This window comes from Ursus americanus, chromosome 12, assembly GCF_024610735.1.
Source record: "Ursus americanus isolate L20-20 chromosome 12, mUrsAme1.1.p, whole genome shotgun sequence".
Lineage (NCBI taxonomy): Eukaryota > Metazoa > Chordata > Mammalia > Carnivora > Ursidae > Ursus > Ursus americanus.
This window is the reverse complement of record NC_142138.1, coordinates 8,507,064-8,526,944: the sequence shown is the minus strand read 5'-3', so window position 1 is coordinate 8,526,944 and position 19,881 is coordinate 8,507,064. Positions and strand designations below refer to the sequence as shown.

Sequence of the window (19,881 nt, the reverse complement as noted above, 5' to 3'; positions counted from 1 at the left end):
TAGAGCAGAAATCAATGAATCAGAAACCAGGAGTACAGTAGAGCAGATCAACAGAACTAGAAGCTGGTTCTTTGAGAGAATCAATAAAATTGACAGACCACTGGCAAGACTTATCCAAAAGAATAGAGAAAGGACCCAAATTAATAAAATTATGAATGAAAAAGGAGAGGTCACAACCAACACCAATGAAATTGGAAGGATTATTAGAAACTTTTATCAACAGCTTTATGCCAATAAATTAAGCAATCTGGAAGAGATGGAGGCCTTCCTGGAAACCTATAAACTACCAACACTAAAACGGGAAGAAATTGATTTTTTAAACAGGCTAATTAATTATGAAGAGATTGAGTCAGTGATAAACAACCTTCCAAAAAACAAGACTCCAAGCCCGGATGGTTTTCAGGGGAATTCTACCAAATATTCAAAGAAGAAATAATGCCTATTCTCCTAAAGCTATTTCAAAAAAATAGAAACAGAAGGAAAGCTACCAAACTCATTCTATGAGGCCTGTATGACCTTGATCCCCAAACTAGGCAAAGACCCCATCCAAAAGGAGAATTACAGACCGATTTCCCTAATGAATATGGACGCCAAAATCCTCAACAAGATCCTGGCTAATAGAATCCAACAGTGCACTAAAAGGATTATCCATCATTGACCAAGTGGGATTCATCCCTGGGATGCAAGGGTGGTTCAACATTCACAAATCTATCAGTGTCTTAGATTTTATCCAGAAAGAAAAATTCAAAAATCATATGATTCTCTCAATAGATGCAGAAAAGCATTTGACAAAATACAGCATCCTTTCCTGATTAAAACCCTTCAGAGTGTAGGGATAGAGGGTACAAGCCTCAATCTCATAAAAACCATCTATGAAAAGCCTACAGCAAATATCATTCTCAATGGGGAAAAGCTAGAAGCCTTTCCCTTAAGATCAGGTACACGACAGGGATACCCACTCTCGCCATTATTATTCAACATAGTACTAGAAGTCCTTGCAACAGCAGTCAGACAACAAAAAGGGATAAAAGGTATCCAAATGGCAAAGAAGAAGTCAAAATGTCTCTCTTCGCAGATGACATGATACTCCATATGGAAAACCCAAAAGAAGCCACTCCCAAACTATTAGAAGTTATAGAGCAATTCAGTAATGTGGCGGGATACAAAATCAATGCTCAGAAATCAGTTGCATTTCTATACACGAATAATGAGACCGAAGAAAGAGAAATTAGGGAATCCATCCCATTTACAATAGCACCAAAAACCATACGTTACCTTGGAATTAACTTAACCAGAGACGTAAAGGACCTATATTCTAGAAACTATAAATCACTCTTGAAAGACACTGAGGAAGACACAAAAAGATAGAAAAATATTCCATGCTCATGGATCGGAAGAATTAACATTGTTAAAACGTCCATGCTACCCAGAGCAATCTACACTTTCAATGCTATCCCGATCAGAATACCGATGACATTTTTCAAAGAACTGGAACAAGTAGTCCTTCAATTTGTATGGAACCAGAAAAGGCCCCGAATCGCCAAGGAACTGTTGAAAAGGAAAAACAAAGCTGGGGGCATCACAATGCCGGATTTCAAGCTGTACTACAAAGCTGTGATCACAAAGACAGCATGGTAGTGGCACAAAAACAGACACATAGACCAATGGAATAGAATAGAGAACCCAGAAATGGACCCTTGGCTCTTTGGGCAAGTAATCTTTGATAAAGCAGGAAAAAACATCCAGTGGAAAAAAGACAGTCTCTTCAATAAATGGTGCTGGGAAAATTGGGACAGCTACATACAAAAGAATGAAACTTGACCACTCTCTCACGCCATACACAAAGATAAACTTCAAATGGACAAAAGACCTCGATGTGAGACAGGAATCCATCAAAATCCTAGAGGAGAACGTAGGCAGCAACCTCTACGGCATTGGCCAAAGCAACCTTTTTCATGACACATCTCCAAAGGCAAGAGAAACAAAAGATAAAATGAACTTGTGGGACTTCGTCAAGATAAAAAGCTTCTGCACGGCCAAGGAAACAGTCAAAAACACTAAGAGGTAGCCCACGGAATGGGAGAATATATTTGCAAATGATGCTACAGATAAAAGACTGGTATCCAAGATCTACAAAGAACTTCTCAAACTCAATACGGGAGAAACAAATAAACAAATCATAAAATGGGCAGAAGATATGAACAGACAGTTTTCCAATGACGACATACAAATGGCTAACAGACAAATGAAAAAATGTTCAAAATCACTAGCCATCAGTGAAATTCAAATCAAAACCACACTAAGATACCACCTTATGCCAGTTAGAATGGCAAAAATTGACAAGGCAAGAAACAACAAATGTTGGAGAGGATGTGGAGAAAGGGGATCCCTCCTACATTGTTGGTGGGAATGCAAGTTGGTCAGCCACTCTGGAAAACAGTGTGGAGGTCCCTTAAAAAGTTAAAAATTGAGCTACCCTATGACCCAGCCATTGCACTACTGGGTATTTACCCCAAAGATACAGACGTAGTGAAGAGAAGGGCCATATGCACCCCAATGTTCATAGCAGCACTGTCCACGATAGCTAAATCGTGGAAGGAACCGAGATACCCTTCAACAGATGACTGGATTAAGAAGTTGTGGTCCATATATAGAATGGAATATTACTCAGCTATCAGAAAGAACGAGTTCTCAACATTTGCTGCAACATGGACGGGACTGGAGGAGATAATGCTAAGTGAAATAAGTCATGCAGAGAAAGACAATTATCATATGATTTCTCTCATCTATGGAACATAAGAACTAGGAAGATCGGTAGGGGAAGAAAGGGATAAAGAAAGGGGAGGTAATCAGAAGGGGGAATGAAGCATGAGAGAATATGTACTCTGAGAATGAAACTGAGGGCTTCAGAGGGGAGGGGGTGGGGGAATGGGATAGACTGGTGATGGGTAGTAAGGAGGGCACGTATTGCATGGTGCACTGGGTGTTACACGCAACTATTGAATCATCGAACTTTACATCAGAAACCAGGGGTGTACTGTATGTAGCATAATTAAAATACATTAAGAAAAAATAAAATAAAATAAAATTATATGCATATATTTAAAAAAATAAAATAAAATAATGAAAGATAGGAAGGTAAAAAATAATTTTCCTATGTGTATATGCATGTATTTTGTTTGCATGTTAACTCTATAGAGGTAACACAGATCACTTTCAAAAGGACTTACACACATTTGATATTAAGATTCGGAACTTAAAGGTGAAGTTATGAGTAATTGCCTACTACAGTGTTTTTGCAGACCATGAGCTACAAACCATTAATGGGATGTGAAGTGAATTGAGTGGGTTATAGTCAGCATTAAAAAAAAGAAATAGAATAGAAGATGTCAAAGTATATTGCAAGTAGTAAGGGTAAGTATTTTTATTTAACATATAGCTAATATTAGTCAAACGAAGTCCCAGTGTCCGTGGAGTAAGACTGTGTACTTAGTAAGATGCACCTTCTTGTGGAGGGATCAAGAATGAGTTCCTCATGTTTTATGCTTGGGTAAGATCAGCCCCCTGTCTCTATTTCTATCTGCAGGGTTAAGAGAGATTCCTAGACATTCACTTCACTTGCTTTCCAACAGTTTCAGCCTTAACATTATTGTTTGATTATACCAGGACTAATTTTATTGTATCTTTACCGACTGTTTATGCCAGTCACTGCAAGAGTCTAAGATTCTCATATCCCCCCTCATTCAAATTTTCATAGTTTCTGCATAGGCCGTATCTTTCTCTATTCTTTTTCATCTGTAATACCTGAAACCTGTTTGCTATTCCCTGTGGAACTAATTTTACCATTAGCCAGATTCCTTCTTTTGTCAACCTCTTCCCTGCACATTCCTTTCACCATCTTCCTGTGACTGAAACCTGTCTTTCTGAGGACGTTATTTCTCTATAGCCATAGCCTTCTCAGTGTTAATTGCTTTTCTTTAGCAGCCATCATACCACTGGATTATCTGATAAAATATGTGTTCTTATTGTACCTCACTTCCACTTCCAGACCATTATCAGTCCTTCCTCTCTAAAAATCTTCAGCTTTGAATTTCATGTTAAAAGGTCATCACCTATACTTATTGAGGTCATCTCCCCTCATTTCCTGATGATTTTTAAGGTCCTGGTCCTTAACTGCTCTCTGTCTTAATTCTTAGTAATTTAACTATCTTTGTAAGTGATTCTTCGAATACTTTGGCCTCTTAGTTTCTTGAATTTCTTTCCTACAGAAATCTTTTCCTCCACCCTGCATCAACTATATCTTCCCATGGTCCTATCATTTAATTATAATTCTCAAATCTTAATTTCAGGCTTCCATTTTCTGCTTACCATCTCTTATCTTTCTAGCTCATTTTCTTTGGTATCTTAACTCTAGCAATCCTTCCACACTATTTAGGCCTCCAGTGCATTGTTTCTACCATCTGTTCATGATCATTACCTTCTTCATGTCCTCTCTTCCTTCCTTAGAGTGGATTAAATCCCACAATTAATCATTATAATCACTTTCTTGCATATGGTCTCAACTCTTTCTTTATGGATCCTGCTTGACAAAAATCCTTATTTTCAGTAAATCCAGCTCCATGTATTCTGTGCCTCACAGCTAAATGTGGCTACAAACAAAATCATGGTGTTGGTGTATCTTTAAATTCATGATCATGATCTTTAGAGAGTCCCTTGATGTTGCTAGGCAATCATAGTATATTTACCTGGTTTATCCACACTCCTAAATGATTATTTTCTACTTATCCTCTCCTCAGACCTTTAAAGTACTTCTCCCTTATTCTCACTCTCAGCTGATAACTTGACTTCCTGTTTTGTTTCACTCACAAAATAAAGGCAATGCAAGAAAATTTCTGTAAGTTCCCAGCTTGAACTCTGTTTACTTACCTGCGTCTTACACACATACTCTTCTTTTGTTACTCTAGATGGCCTGTCCAGTCTCCTTTCAAAGACCACACCTCCATGTTTGCTTTGAATTACATTCTTTGTCTCTTCTGGCCTATTCAAGGACTTCACTCTTAATTCTTCTGTGTGTTTCCTGTATCATCAATGTTTTCTTCCTCTAGTAGGTCATTTCCTCTAATAGAGTGTAACCACAAACATGATATTTTTTCTTCCATTTTTCTCTTGGTCCCACTTCCCCTTCCAGCAGTCTGCTCCATTCCTCTTGGTAACAAAACTCCCCCCAAAGACTTGTTTATATTTCTTGTCTCTGTTTCTCCTCATGCCTTCTGAGCCCAGTCTAGGCAGATAATTGCTAGTGCTCTTGTCAAAGCACCAGTGAAGTGACCACATAACTAAATTCACTGGTGATCTTATGCAGTGTAATGATTTTTAAGTGCATCTATATACACAGTCAATTTTAGATCTTTAATTTATATCTCCACCCCAGACCTGTTCCCTGAATTCCAGATTGATATATCCAGCTGCTTATCTTTCCCACTTAAATGCGTAATACACATTTCAAACTTACCTGCCCAAAATGGAAGTCTTCATCTTCAGTCTTACCCATTTCAATTGATAGTAACTTCATCCTTCCAGTTGTTCAGTCTAAAATCTTAAGGATCAAAACTGACTCCTTTCTGTCGTAACCCATATTCAGTGTGTCAAGAAATTCTTTTGGCACTGTCTTCAGAATATATCCAGAATCTAGCTATTTTGCATCACTTCTACTACCATCACACTGACATAAGCCATTATCACCTTTAGTATATTCCATTAGCCTTCTCTGTGCTTCTGCCCTCCTCTGCCAACCCCTTCCCATCTGTTTTCAACATAGCTGATGAAGTGATTCTTTTTAAGTGTGAATCTGATCATGTCACTCCAGTAGTTTCCCATTTCATTCAGACTAAAAGTCAAAGCCCATAGCTCAATACATTTCCTGTCCCTGCCATGACTGTTCCCTCTCTGACCTATTGCTACCAGTGCTCATTTGACTTCAGTTACATTGGACTTCTTGTTGTTCATTAAGCATTTTGTGCTGTTTTTCTTTGCTTTAAATATTCTTTTTCTGTATTTTCTCATGATTTGTTTCATTACCCCCAGTCTTTGCTCAAATGTCACATTTTTCAAGTGAGTTCACCCTGATCACCCAGTTTAAAATTACATAACTTCCCACCCCCATATTCTTCACCCCTCCTTTCCTGATCTATCTTTAGTCCAAAAAATTACCACTTTTTAATATTCAGCTATATAGGTTACTTACTTTATTTATTCCTACTAAAATGTAGAGCTCTATAAGAGATGGGGCAATTTAGACTGTTCTGTTCACCACTCTATCCTCAGTGTTTGGAATAGTCCTGGCACAGAGTAGGTTGCTCAATAAATATCTGTTGAATAAATATATATGTCCTGGGTTATGCTGTAAAGATGTAAAATGTGTTCCTTAATGAGTTTTGCTGTCAAAAAAAGTTTGAGGGGTGCCTGGGAAGCAGAGTCAATTAACTGTTCGATTCTTGATCTCAGCTTAGGTCTTGATCTCAAGGTTGTGAGTTTAAGCCCCACATTGGGCTCCATGCCCAGTGTGGAGCCTACTTAAAAAAAAAAAAAAAAGGTTTGAACTATGTTAGTATTTACTGTCAAGTTAGGAATTTGAAAGGTTTGTAGTAATTTTACGGCCAAAAAATTTAGTGAACTTTTGTATGGTTTTCAAGATGTAGTTCAGATGTATCTCAAGAGTAGTTTATTCACCCTAGATGGATCATTTTAACAAAAAAATTCTCTGGAGTAATAGTTAAGTGACCTAAGTAACACTGACTGGAGACCTCATCCAACTTGCCTTACTTCTCAGGCTGCAGCTCCTCATCTATAAAGTCATTGGGTTGAGGTGCTCACTATGATCTTTTCTAGGTCTTATGATCTCTGAAAACCTACATTGCTAATTTTCGCTGTAATGATCCTGGAACGAAGTGCATATTAGTTTTGAAGATATACTTCTTCAATGAAGAAATTAATGACTCTCAGCTGTGTTCTTACCCATTGTATCTCATCATGAGCTAAAGAATTTGTATTTTATTTTTAATGTTCATATTTATGCTTATTTATGATATATATAGGAGAAACAAGTTACTTGGTTTCAATAGTTCTGCATTATTCTGTTTAGGAAATTGTCAAAAATTTTAAAAACCTACAATATTGAAAAAATTGTAAGAACTTTAGGGAAAAAATGAAAATGTACAATCAACAGTCATTTTTTTTATTTGTTTTTAATTTTTCTTTTTCAGACGGTCTTAAAATCGCTACATTTGCCAAAAAACAACAGTCTTTATGTCCTTACACCAGACTTGCCACCACCTTCATCATCTAGTCATGCTGGGTAAGGTGTTTACTTTTCCTGAGAATCTGAAATGAAAAGCTTGATTGTTAAGTTGCTTTAAGCTGTGTATAAATATCAAAATGAAATCAAATCAAAATCTTTTTGAAACTTTAACTTACCAATAACTATTAACTACATAAAATTTCTATTTGGTTTGGGTAGTTTGATTTTAGTGGTGGAATTTTTTTCCAAAGAAAATCTTTAGCAAAACTCCATTATGGAAAAAATAGTAAAAAATGATACTGTTTTGTTTGAAGGGGAGGGACTAGTGTTTTGGAAGGAAGAGATTGAATAAATGGAACTCTAGCTTCTCCCGTGACTAAAGAAAGCATACTTTTGAGGAAAATTCATCAGGCACTGCAGAATACAGCTTGAAAAGCACTGATACAACATTTTTACTAAGTTTTTTATCTCTTCTTGGAATAAAGTATCTCGTTCTTTTTTCATTATTCACAGTGAAACTTGGGACATTTATAGAATGATTAAATGCTTTTAGTATTAAATTATATATGACATTATTGCTAGGTAAAAAAACTGATCTAAAGTACATGATGTTAGTGATAGAGTAATAATTTTTGTGAGTACAATATCATTCCAGAGCTATGTTTAAATTGTTTTTAGATTTTCACAGTTTTTATACATATTTACTTCTTTTTAATACTGCTTGGTGATTTTGTGTAGTAGAGAGACCTGTGTGCCTAAACTTGGGATATTCTCAAACTTTTCCTACCATGTATCAAATATCTTTATTATTATATAGTAGAAGGAAAAAATTTCCGTTTTTCTCACTATAGTACTCACAGAGCACTCTGGCTACCAAATGTGTGGGGTTCTTTCCCCACACACCAGGCCATTCTTCAATACCAACTTGATGTTCTACAATTTAAATTCTGACACTATCTACCTGAAGATAGCATTTTATTTATTTATTTATTTATTTATTTATTTATTTATTTATTATTTATTATTATTTTTTTTAAGATTTTATTTATTTATTTGACAGAGAGAGAGACAGCCAGCGAGAGAACGAACATAAGCAGGGAGAGTAGGAGAGGAAGAAGCAGGCTCCCAGCGGAGGAGCCTGACGTGGGGCTCGATCCCAGAATGCCGGGATCACGCCCTGAGCCGAAGGCAGTCGCTTAACGACTGCGCCACCCAGGCGCCCCTGAAGATAGCATTTAATCCCATAGGTTCAGGGCTCAGTTCCATAAGACTGCTCCCATATTGGACACTATTTCAAGTCTAGGTTGTCTCCTGTGCTTCTGAACAACTGGGTATACATTGGAGGTTCCCACAGCCCTCTTCTTGGGTTTGATAATTTGCTAGAATGGCTCACAGAACTCAGAAAAGTGCTCTACTTACTATTACCAACTTATTACAAAACATATTTTAAAGAATGTAAATGAACAGCCAGATGAACAGATATATAGGACAAGATCTGGAAGTGTCTTGAGCACAGGAGCTTAAAGTTTGGGATGTGCCACCCTCATAGCACATAGATGCATTCTTTTTCACCAACTTGGAAGCTGTTAAAAACCCTTCACTGTATGGTGACTAACATAATATAATAAAAGAAATTATTATTAAAAAAACCCAAAAAACAAAACAAAAACAAACAAAAACCAAAAATACTAAAGAAACATAACATGACAAGTCAATGCAGTGTAATGCTGGACTGGATCCTTTTCTGGAAAAAAAACCTGCAAAAGGTGTTATTGGGATAATTGATGAAATTAGAGAATCTGTAGTTAAATAAAAACATATTAAGGTTAAAAAAAACCCTTCAGCTAGGGTTTTTTATAGAGGCTTTATTACATAGGCACGATTGACTAAATTATTGGCTATTAATAATTAATAATTAACTCAACCTCCCTACAAATGTGGAGGCAGGGAGAATGCAGGTAGCTGAAAGTTCCAGCCTTCCAATCGATTGCTTTCCCTTGCAACAAGTCCTCATCTGAGGGTTTTTTTTCGAGGGTTTTTTCTGTCATTAACTCATGAACAAACTCTTGTGTGGCTGAAAGGGGCTTGTTACAAATAACAAAAGGCCCCTTGCTCCTTCCACCTGTATTGCTCTTATCATTTAGAAAATTCCAAGGGTTTTAGGGAGCTCTTGTTGGGGGGACAGGGAAGAAGACCAGATATATATTTCTTATTATAGATTATGCCATTACAGGTAGATAGTACCAAAAAAATTAAATTTGACTTGTACCAAAGTAGAAATCACTGACCTGAAAAAAGTTAAATCTAATATAATTGTATTTGGTAGTCTATTAATAGTTCATTTGAGGTTAAGAATTTAAACATTTCTTCGGTCACTGTTTATTTTCTGTTAAGATCACGTATTAACGGGAGGTTGAATTTGCACATCATTACAGCCAACAGTACTTGTAGTCCTTGTGTTTATAGTAATGTTGATATCAACACTACATGAGATTAAGTTAAACAGGAAGTTATATGTATGGTTCTGTATCTAGTCAGGACATTATTTTTGTAGTTTAGTTAGCAGAGTGTAATCACTGTCACCCCATATGTAATCCACATAATTATGAGCAGATAGAGACATTATTGGTTATAATCTATTGTATGATTAAATGGATTTATCAAAATGTCTTCCTGGGCTAATGGAGATGTTCTTCATTGCCATGTGGCTGACCTTCCTTTGATTGTCAAATTGCTCAGTTCCTGGCAAGCAGGGCCCTACAGTGCTTATAAAATACAGTGTTTTATTGGAGAATGACTACTAAATTAGTCTTCCTTAGTTGGCTTTATGAATTTTTTTTAAAGTTTCTACTTTAATTCCAGTTAGTTAACCTACAGTGTTATATTAGTTTCAGGTATACAATATAGTGATTCAATAATTCCATGCATCACCTGGAGTTCATCACAACTAGTGCACTCCTTAAGCCCCATCACCTATTTAAGACATCCTCCTACCCACCTCCCCTCTGATAACCATTACTTTGTTCTCTATAGTTCAGAGTCTGTTTCTCGGTTTATGTTCTCTCTTTTTGTCCTTTGCTCATTTGTTCTGCTTCTTAAATTCCATGTGGGAGTGAAATCATATGGCATATGTTTTTCTCTGACTTAGTTTGCTTAGCATTATACTCTTTAGCTCCATCATGTTGTTGCAAATAGTGATTTCATTTTACTTTATAGCTGAATAATATTCCATTGTACATATATTCCACATCTTCTTTATTCATCATCAGTAGACACTTTGGCTGCTTCCTTATCTTGACTGTTGTAAATAATGCTGCTATAAATATATGGGTGCATGTGTCCCTTTGAATTCGTGTTTTTGTATTCTTTGGGTATAAATACCCAGTAGTGCAATTGCTGGATCGTAGGGTAGTTCTATTTTTAACGTTTTGAGGAACCTCCATAGTGTTTTCAGAGTGGCTGCATCAGTTTGCATTCCCACCAACAGTGCAAGAGGGTTCCTTGTTCTCACATCCCTGTCAACACTTGTCTCTTGTGTTTTTTGACTTTAGCCGTTCTGACAGGTACGAAGTGATATCACATGGTGGTTTTGACTTTCACTTCCCTGATGTTGAGCGTCTTTTCATGTGTCTGTTGGCCATCTGTATTTCTTCTTTGGAGAAATGTCTGTTCATGTTTCTACCCATATTTTAATTGGATTATTTGGTGTTTTGGTATTGAGTTGTACAAGTTGTTTATATTTAGTAAACTAACCCTTTATTGGATAATGTCATTTGCAAATATCTTCTTCCATTCTGTAGGTTGCCTTTTAGTTTTGTTGATTGTTTCCTTCACTGTGCAGAAGCTTTTTATATCGATGCAGTCCCAATAGTTTATTTTTGTTTTTGTTTCCCTTGCCTTAGGAGACATACCTAGAAAAAAGTTGCTATGGCTGATGTCAGAGAAGTTAATGCCTGTGTTATCTTCTAGGATTTTTATGGTTTCAGGTCTCACATTTAGGTCTTTCATCCATTTTGAATTTATTTTTCCATATAATGTAGAAAAGTGGTTCAGTTTCTTTTGCATGTTGCTGTCCAGTTTTCCGAGCAATATTTGTTGAAGAGACTGTCTTTCCCATTGGATATTCTCCTGCTTTGCCAAAGATTAATTGACCATATAGGTGTGGGTTTATTTCTGGGTTTTCTGTTCTGTTCCATTGATCTAGGTGTCTTTTTTTCCCCCATAACATACTCTTTTGTATGTATTTTGTAAAATAATTTGAAGTCCAGAATTGTGATGCCCCTAGCTTTGCTTTGCTTTTTCAAGGTTGCTGTGGTTCTTCAGGCCTTTTGTGGTTCCATACAAATTTTAGGCTTGTTTTTCCTAATTCTGTGAAAAATGTTTGTGGTATTCTGATAGGGATTACATTAAACGTGTAGATTGCTTTGGGTAGTATAGACATTTTAACAATATTTAATCTTCCAATCCATGAGCATGAAATGTCTTTCCATTTCTTTGTGTCATCTTCAATTTCTTTCATCAGAATTTTATAGTTTTCAGAGTACAGGTCTTTCAGCTGTTTGATTAGGTTTATTCCTCGGTATCTTATTATTTTTGGTGCAATTGTAAGTAGGATTGCTTTCTTAATTTCTTTTTCTGCTGCTTCATTATTGGTGTGCAGAAATGCAACAGATTTCTGTAGATTGATTTTGTATCCTGCAACTTTACTGAATCAGTTCAGTAAAGTTTACTTTTATCAGTTCTTATTTTTGTTTTATTAGTTCTAGGAGTCTTTTGGGTTTTCTATATATAGTATCATGTCATCTGCAAATAGTGAGAGTTTTACTTCTTCCTGATCTGGATGCCTTTTATTTATTTTCGTTGTCTGATTGCTGTGGCTAAAACGTTGAATACTATGTTGGATAGAAGTGGTGAGAGTGGGCATCCTTGTATTTTTCCCGATTTTGGAGGAAAGGCTCTCAGTTTTTCCCCATTGAGGATGATGTTAGCTGAGGGTTTGTCATATATGGCCTTTTGTATGTTCCCTCTAACCCTACTTTTTAAGGGTTTTTATCATGGATAAATGTACTTTGTGCAATGCTTTTCTGCATCCATTGAAGTGATCGTATGGTTCTTAATGTTTTCTCTTGCAGTGAATGATATTTTTAATGTGTTGTTGGATTTGGTTTGCTAGTATTCTTTTAAGGATTTTTGTATCTATATTCATCAGAGACATTGACCACTAGTTCTCTTTGTGTGTGTGTGTGTGTGTGTGTGTGTGTGTGTGTGTGTGTGTGTGTGTGTGTTGTGTGTGTGTGGTTTTTATCTGGTTTTGGTATCAGGGTAATGCTGGTGGCCTCATGTAATGAATTTAAAGTTTTCCTTCCATTTCTATTTTTTGGAATAGTTTGAGAAGAATAGGATATTAGCTCTTCTTCAGATGCTTGGTAGAATTTGACTGTGAAGCCATCTGGTCCTAGACTTGTTTGTTGGCAGTTCTTTGATTACTGATTCAGTTTCATTACTGGTAATCAGTTTGTTCAAATTTTCTATTTCTTTCTGTTTAGGTTTTGTTAGCTTATTTGTTTTTAGGGATTTATCCATTTTTTCTAGGTTGTCCAATTTGTCAGCATATAGTTTTTCATAATATTCTCTTACAGTTGTTTGTGTTTCTGTGGTCTTTATTATTTCTCCTCTCTCACTTGTGATTTTATTTATTTGGGTCCTTTCTTTTTTTCTTGATGAATCTGGCTAGAGGCCTATCAATTTTATTGATTTTTTCTATATCATTTATTTCTGTTCTAATCGTTATTATTTCCTTTACTTTGCTGGCTTTAGGTTTTGTTTCTTGTTCTTTTTCCAGCTCCTTTAGGTCTAAGGTTAGGTTATTTATTTAAGATTTTTCTTGATTCCTGAGTAAGGCTGTGTTGCTGTAAACTTCCCTTTTAGAATCACTTTTGCTGCATCCCAGAGGTTTTGAACCATTGTGTTTTCATTTTCATTTGTGTCCATGTACTTTTTAAAATTTCTTCTTACTTCTTTGTTGACCCATTCATTGTTTAGTAGCATGTTATTTAACCTCCATGTATTTGTGATCTTTCCAGATTTTTTTCTTGTGGTTGATTTCTAGTTTCATAGTGTTGTGGTCAGAAAAGATTCATGGTGGGGCGCCTGGGTGGCACAACGGTTAAGCGTCTGCCTTCGGCTCAGGGCGTGATCCTGGCATTATGGGATCGAGCCCCACATCAGGCTCCTCCTCTAGGAGCCTGCTTCTTCCTCTCCCACTCCCCCTGCTTGTGTTCCCTCTCTCGCTGGCTGTCTCTATCTCTGTCAAATAAATAAATAAAATCTTTAAAAAAAAAAAAAAAGAAAAGATTCATGGTATGACTTCTTTTTAAATTTGGTGTGGCCTGTTTTGTTTTGCCTAATATGTGACTTACACCGGAGAGTGTTCCAAGTGCACTTGAAAAGAATGTGTATTCTGCTGTTTTAGGATGGAATGTTCTGAATATATCTGTTAAATCCCTCTGGTCCAGTGTATCATTCAAAGCCATTGTTTCCTTGTTGATAATCTGTTTAGATGATCTGTCCATTGATGTAAGTGGGGTGTTAAAGTCTCCTACTATTATTGTATTTTTATCAATTAGTTCCTATATGTTTGTTATTAACTGTTTTATGTATTTGGGTGCTCCCATATTGGGTGCATAAATATTTCTATTTGTTTTATCTTCTTGTTGGATTGTCCCCTTTATTATTATAGAGTCCTCCTTTATCTCTTGTTACAGTCTTTGTTTTAAAGGCAGTTTTGTTTGATATAAGTATTGCTACTGTAGCTTTCTTTTGACATCCATTTGCATGATAAATGTTTCTCTGTCCCCTCACTTTCAGTATATGGGAATCTTTAGGTCTAAAATGCGTCTCCTGTAGGCATCGTATAGATGGGTCTTGTTTTTTTTTTATCCATTCCATCATCCTTTATCTTTTGATTGGAGAATTTAGGCATTTACTGTTGTCATTTTATTACTTGTTTTGTGGGTGCTTCTGGATTTTCTCTGATCCTTTCTTGTCTTTTTCTCTTTCATGGTTTTCTTGTTTTCTTTAGTGATATATTTTGATTTTTCCTCTTTATTCTTTGCATGTATATATTAGTAGTTTTTGATTTGTGGTTATCATTAGGTTTGTATACAATGTTTTCTGCATACAGCAGTCTAAAGTTGATCATTGTTTAAGTGTGAACCCATTTTTTTTTTTTTTACTTCTTCCCACATTTGAGTTATATGGTGTCATATATTACATTCTTTTATATTATGAATTCCTGGACTAGCTTTTTACAGAAATATTCATTTTTTTTTCTGCTTTTATATTTCCTGCTGTTATACTGTCACTTTTGGTCTCTCCTTTCCACTCAAAGAGTCCCTTCTAATATTTCTTGCAAGCTGGCTTAGTGGTCTTGAACTCCTTTCATTTTAGTTTGTCTGTGAAACTCTTTATCTCTCCTGTTTTGATGATAGCCTTTCTGGATGGAGTATTTTGGCTGCAGATTTTCTCCATTCAGCACTTTGAATATATTATGCCAGTCCCTTCTGGCTTAGAAAGTTTCAGCTGAAAAATCCCCTGCTGCCTTATGGGTTTTCCCATGTAAGTTACTGTCGTCTTTTTCTTGCCACTTTAAAAATTTTTCTTCATTACTATATTTTGCCATAGTTTAATTATGTGTTGGTGTGAAACTGCTTTTGTTGATTTTAATGGAGGTTTTCTGTGCCTCTCCTGGATATGGATATCTGTTTCCTTCACCAGATTAGGGATGTTTTCAGCTATTTTTTTTTTAAGTTTATTTATTTATTTGAGAGAAAGATGGCGAGAGAGAGAGCATGAGCAGGGGCAGAGGGAGAGGGAGAAGCAGGCCCCTCACTGAGCAGGGAGCCCAACACGAGGCTTGATCCCAGGATCCTGGAATCATGACCTGAGTGGAAGGCAGACGCTTAACCAACTGAGCCACCCAAGCACCTCTGTTTTCAGCTATTATTTCTTCAAATAATTTCTCTGCCCCCTTTCCTCTCTTCTTCTGGGATGCCTGTATACAGATGTTACTACATTTGATTTAGTCATTGAGTTCCCCAAGTCTTTTCTTGTTTTGCATAATTCTTTTTTCTCTCTTTTGTTCAGCATGATTACTTTTTATTACTCTGTCTTCTAGGTCATTAATTTGTTCCTCTGCTTCTTGCAGAAGCTGTTCATTGCTGTTCATTCCATAAAGTGTGTTTCTCATTTCATTTATTGATCTCTTTATCTCTCCTATGTTATTTCTTATCTCTGTGTTAAAGGTCTCACTTATGTCCTCCAGTCTTTTCTCAAGTCCAGGGTGTATCCTTATGATCACTACCTTATATTCTCTACCAGGCATGTTACTTTTATCTGTTTTGCCTAGATCTCTGGCTGTGGTCTTGTCCTTTTCTTTAATTTGGGATAAATATTTCTGTCTTCTCATTTTGTCTAAGTCTCTGTGCCTTTTCTTTTGTGTTAGTAAAGTCATCAATATCTCCTGTTCTCGAGGGTAATGGTTTTATTAAGAAGCCCTCTAGTGCCATGCACTGTTGTCTCTCTTGTTCCCCCATGCCTGGTGCTTCTAGGAGTGTCTCCATTGTGTGCTGTTTGTGCTCTGTTGTTTTGTCCTGGCTGCTTTATCCTCAGGTCAGTCATCTATAGAGGGTCTCTTTGCCTGTTGTGGGCACTGTTTGGTCCTTAGCCTGAATGTGGCACTTTTTAACTAGGTGTGCTCTGGTATATTTGTGAAATGAGACCTGTCACCACCACCATGGAACTAAGGCTCCCGTGTTTGAAAACTAAGGCACAGGTTTGGGCTGGTCTCCTGGAGCAGGAGGCTGCCGCACTGGACTGATACAAGCATGATTGGGATGGGCAGTTCTTCTGGAGCATGAGGGGTGTGGCTTGGTATAAGCAAGTTAGGTAGCAAGTGTCCATGCTGTGCTGGTTCCTGCAGGTGGCCCTGTGGTTATGTTGAGGGGCAGGTAGTGAAATGGTGCTGGCCATTTCCTTTGTTCCTGAAGTGGTCTCTCCGTGAATGCTGCTTCTCTAGGATGCACTCTGAAATGAGCAAATAGCCTACCCACTGTGTGCCCCAGGTGTTCTTCAGATCACTGTTTCTACTCTGTGTCCTTGGGTTGTTTGCCTGCCTTCTCTCCAAGAGCAGCTTAATGCCCTCTGGGTTCTGTTCCAGCCAAGTCTGCTGACCTTTAAAACTCTAGGCTTTAGGCCCTGCTTGTTGCAAGAACTCTTGAAATTTGGCCCTTCTTGCTTTCCCAGCCGTCTGCTGTGGGGATTCATTTTCCCCTTGTGCTCTTCTGTGTGCTAGTCACCCTTCTCCGGACCCATGTTCCCTCCCCACTGTGATGGCCACAGTCTGTTTTTCTCCCAAACTGTGTCTCCAGACATCCTACCTTCTTTGATGTGGCCTCTTCTCTGCCTTTAGTTGTTGAGTTTGTTCTCCCAGTCTTCAGATGAAGTTCTGAGGTATTTAGGATGATTTGATAATTATCAGTTGTATTCCAGGGACAAGGCAAGCCTAGGGTCCTTCTACTCTGCCACTATCTTCCAGCCTGGCTTAATGGATTTTTACCAAATTATAATGATGCTGTTTCCTTTGTTGGAACAGTAAGACAAAAAAAAAAAAAAAAATTCAAAGCCAAACAGAAGACATAAAAGCACAGACTATCTGGGGAGTGGGAGGAGGGACACATAGAAGCTCCTCTTATGAAAAATCATGTTAATGCACATTTTATTAAAATCTAACTAAAGTCCAAGTTGTTTTTCTTTTAGTATGTTAATCTAATATATCTTTCTATAAAACTAAGGATTATTTTCCCTTTTGTTGGTGATGTATATTTGAATTTTGATTTCATGAGAGACAATTAAAAAAATCCATGCAGAACCTTAAATTAATGGTTATGATTATTTTTAATGTGATTTTTATTTTTTGTTTCAACAAATAAAAATAAGTTTTTGACATCCTAACTATAGAGCCTAAAAACATTTTCCTATAGAGTTATATAACATGCTGTGTTATCTAATATGGTAGATAAAATTTGAATTTGTTACCTAATTTACATTCTAAAAAGAAGAAAATAAAGGGTAATTGTGATTCTTAATGTTATTTGAGAATTGGTAAATGAATAGATGAGCTCTGGAATTGGTTGTCGTAAATAGGAGAATTTATGTATATAATAACCCATCCCTTTCTTCATCTCAGATTTAGGAATTTTGAAAAAGCAGTGTATTTTATTTAAGTGGTTGGTTTGATGTTTAATTGGTTTTATTATTTATGTTTCTCTGAGATGAGTCAATGTATATTGGAAAATGGAGGGGAGTTGGATAATAACCAACTATGATGACATTCTGCTGCTGGATTCTACCATTGCAATTCCAGTGCAATGGCAAACATTAGGTTTTTTTCTTTATAAAGGATCCGTCTTCTCTTAATGGAGCTCCTGGGTGGCTCAGTTGGTTAAGCATCTGCCTTTGGCTCAGGTCATGATCCCAGGATTCTGGGATCAAGCCGTGTCAAGGCTCCCTGCTTGGCAGGGAGTCTGCTTCTCCCTCTCCTCCCTGTTTATGCTCTCTCTAGCTCTCTCTTGTGCACTGTCTCTCACAAATAAATAAAATCTTTAAAAAAAAAGTAGCCATCGTCTCTAAATGGACTAGACAATATTGGTATTATAGTGTCACTCCTAAACAAAATTTATTATAACCAAGTCAGGAAAGTATTATGATTATAATCTATCTCTCCAGACAAAAGATGCCAAGGTATAAGTATAATGAGAAAAAGCCTGGATTACTCTCCCAGTTTAGTTGGTACTCTAAATTTTTCATTTATTATAAAATGGGGAGCATTGTTTTAGTTGTCAAAATGGTTCTAAAAATTCATTATTCAGGAGTGGTATATTATATGCAAAAACATCAATTACAAAGCACAATAATTAAAATGATTTGTTTATGCTTATAAATACCATTAGTAATCCTTTTCATTCAGCTCTTACTTGAATCTTACAATAACCCTGCAAGGATGCAGGTTGATTTTGCTGCATCTCTTTTATAAATGAGGAAACTGAGTTATGTAGAAGAGTTTTGGATCATTCAAGGTCAACAGTAAATACTTCTGACTCTGAAGTCTCCATGTGACTCTCAATCTAGTATAGCTTTCAGATCCTTGACAGAAATTTACAAGACTTTACTCTAAAGATACCTTTTCTTTTGGAGGCAGTTGTTTAGAAGTGTTTTTTTTTTCAATCTTGTAATTTGTTATATACTCTTTGGAGGTCACTTATATACATTATTGTACCCATTGTAATTCTCAGGAATATTTGTGAAACTTCATTTTGTGATTCACTTTTTCAGCGTATCCTTAATCATTTAGTAAAATGTACATATAAAATAACATGCTTTTAAATTGTTTACTGACAAACCATTTTATTCTCAAGGATTGGTGACAACTGTAGATCTAGAGAACACTACATTTTAAACCATATCCTATAAGAATTTTTTTCTTGATTTTACTGCCACTAGGGGGTGCCTGGTAATTGAGTCTTTTTTTTGTATATACAATTTCTGAAAAAGAAAACACTAAGAACAGAAAATTATGACATGCGTGTCTATAATTGCATTTAGAATTATTTTAAAGTAAATTATGTTTTTCAGAAAACAGAATATCAAGCTTTCTGAGAATATAAGAGCAATCTCTTTAATCATAATCTTTATAACAGTTGAGAATCATGTAAAAATGCTTCTTAATAAATCAGATTTCACTAATTAATAGAAAAGTGAAGCAATACCCTAATGGCAAAACTTCAAACTATACTATAAGTCATAGTAAAATTAGCAAAGAGGAAAAAAACTGTTAATTATACATGTTTCATATTATATGATTTAGTCCATCAGATTTAATTATTACATACTGGATAAAATAAGCTCTGTCTTCAAGTAGCTTATAACCTATTCATTAAAAGTATTAGGCTTTTTCTTAATTTGCCTCTTTACAGAAATTTTGCTTAGAATACACTCACTCTTAATGTTCTGTCTGCCACTCAGGTTGAATCATTCTGTAAGCTCCTCTTTTCATCTGCTCTAAGGATTGGTGTTCTTGAGACTTCTGTTCTCAGCAGTCTCTCCTATTGTAACTTCTCCCTGATATCTACTCTTAGTCCTTCATTTTCCAAATATGTATTGATGACACACTGTTTATCAGCCCATATGTCCTAGTTGCCAGTGGAGCTTTTCACTGTTTTGTATCCATATGTAATTCAAAGTCATAAGTCTAGAAGTGAGAAAATCCTGAGAAATCTGTACTATTGCTTATATTTTTTTGTTTCAAATGTACAATGGTGCAAAACACTGCAGTGTATTACAGTTAGGATGATAATTATTTAAAAGGTCAATGAGTTTGGCATATTGATGACTTTGTTAAGATTATTTTTGGTAGGTAGAATAAGAACCAGATTATAATAGATTTTAGGGGATAAGGGAGAAGTGAGGAATTGGAGTTACTGTTATTTCAGAAAAGTCTACTGTGAAGGGAAGGAGAAGTTGAAGGA

At 36.2% G+C, this 19,881-nt stretch overlaps 1 protein-coding gene across 3 annotated transcripts in view; it reads left to right on the top strand.

Moving 5' to 3' along the window:
* The window catches only part of FAF1 (Fas associated factor 1), a 483,547-nt gene that overhangs the window by 197,088 nt on the left and 266,578 nt on the right, over positions 1-19,881 (top strand). For all 3 annotated transcript variants that reach the window (XM_087865864.1, XM_087865865.1, XM_045799577.2), the window contains one exon: positions 7,263-7,354. In XM_087865864.1, the coding sequence (XP_087721990.1) occupies positions 7,263-7,354 (92 nt within the window). The remainder of the gene's footprint in view (positions 1-7,262; positions 7,355-19,881) is intronic.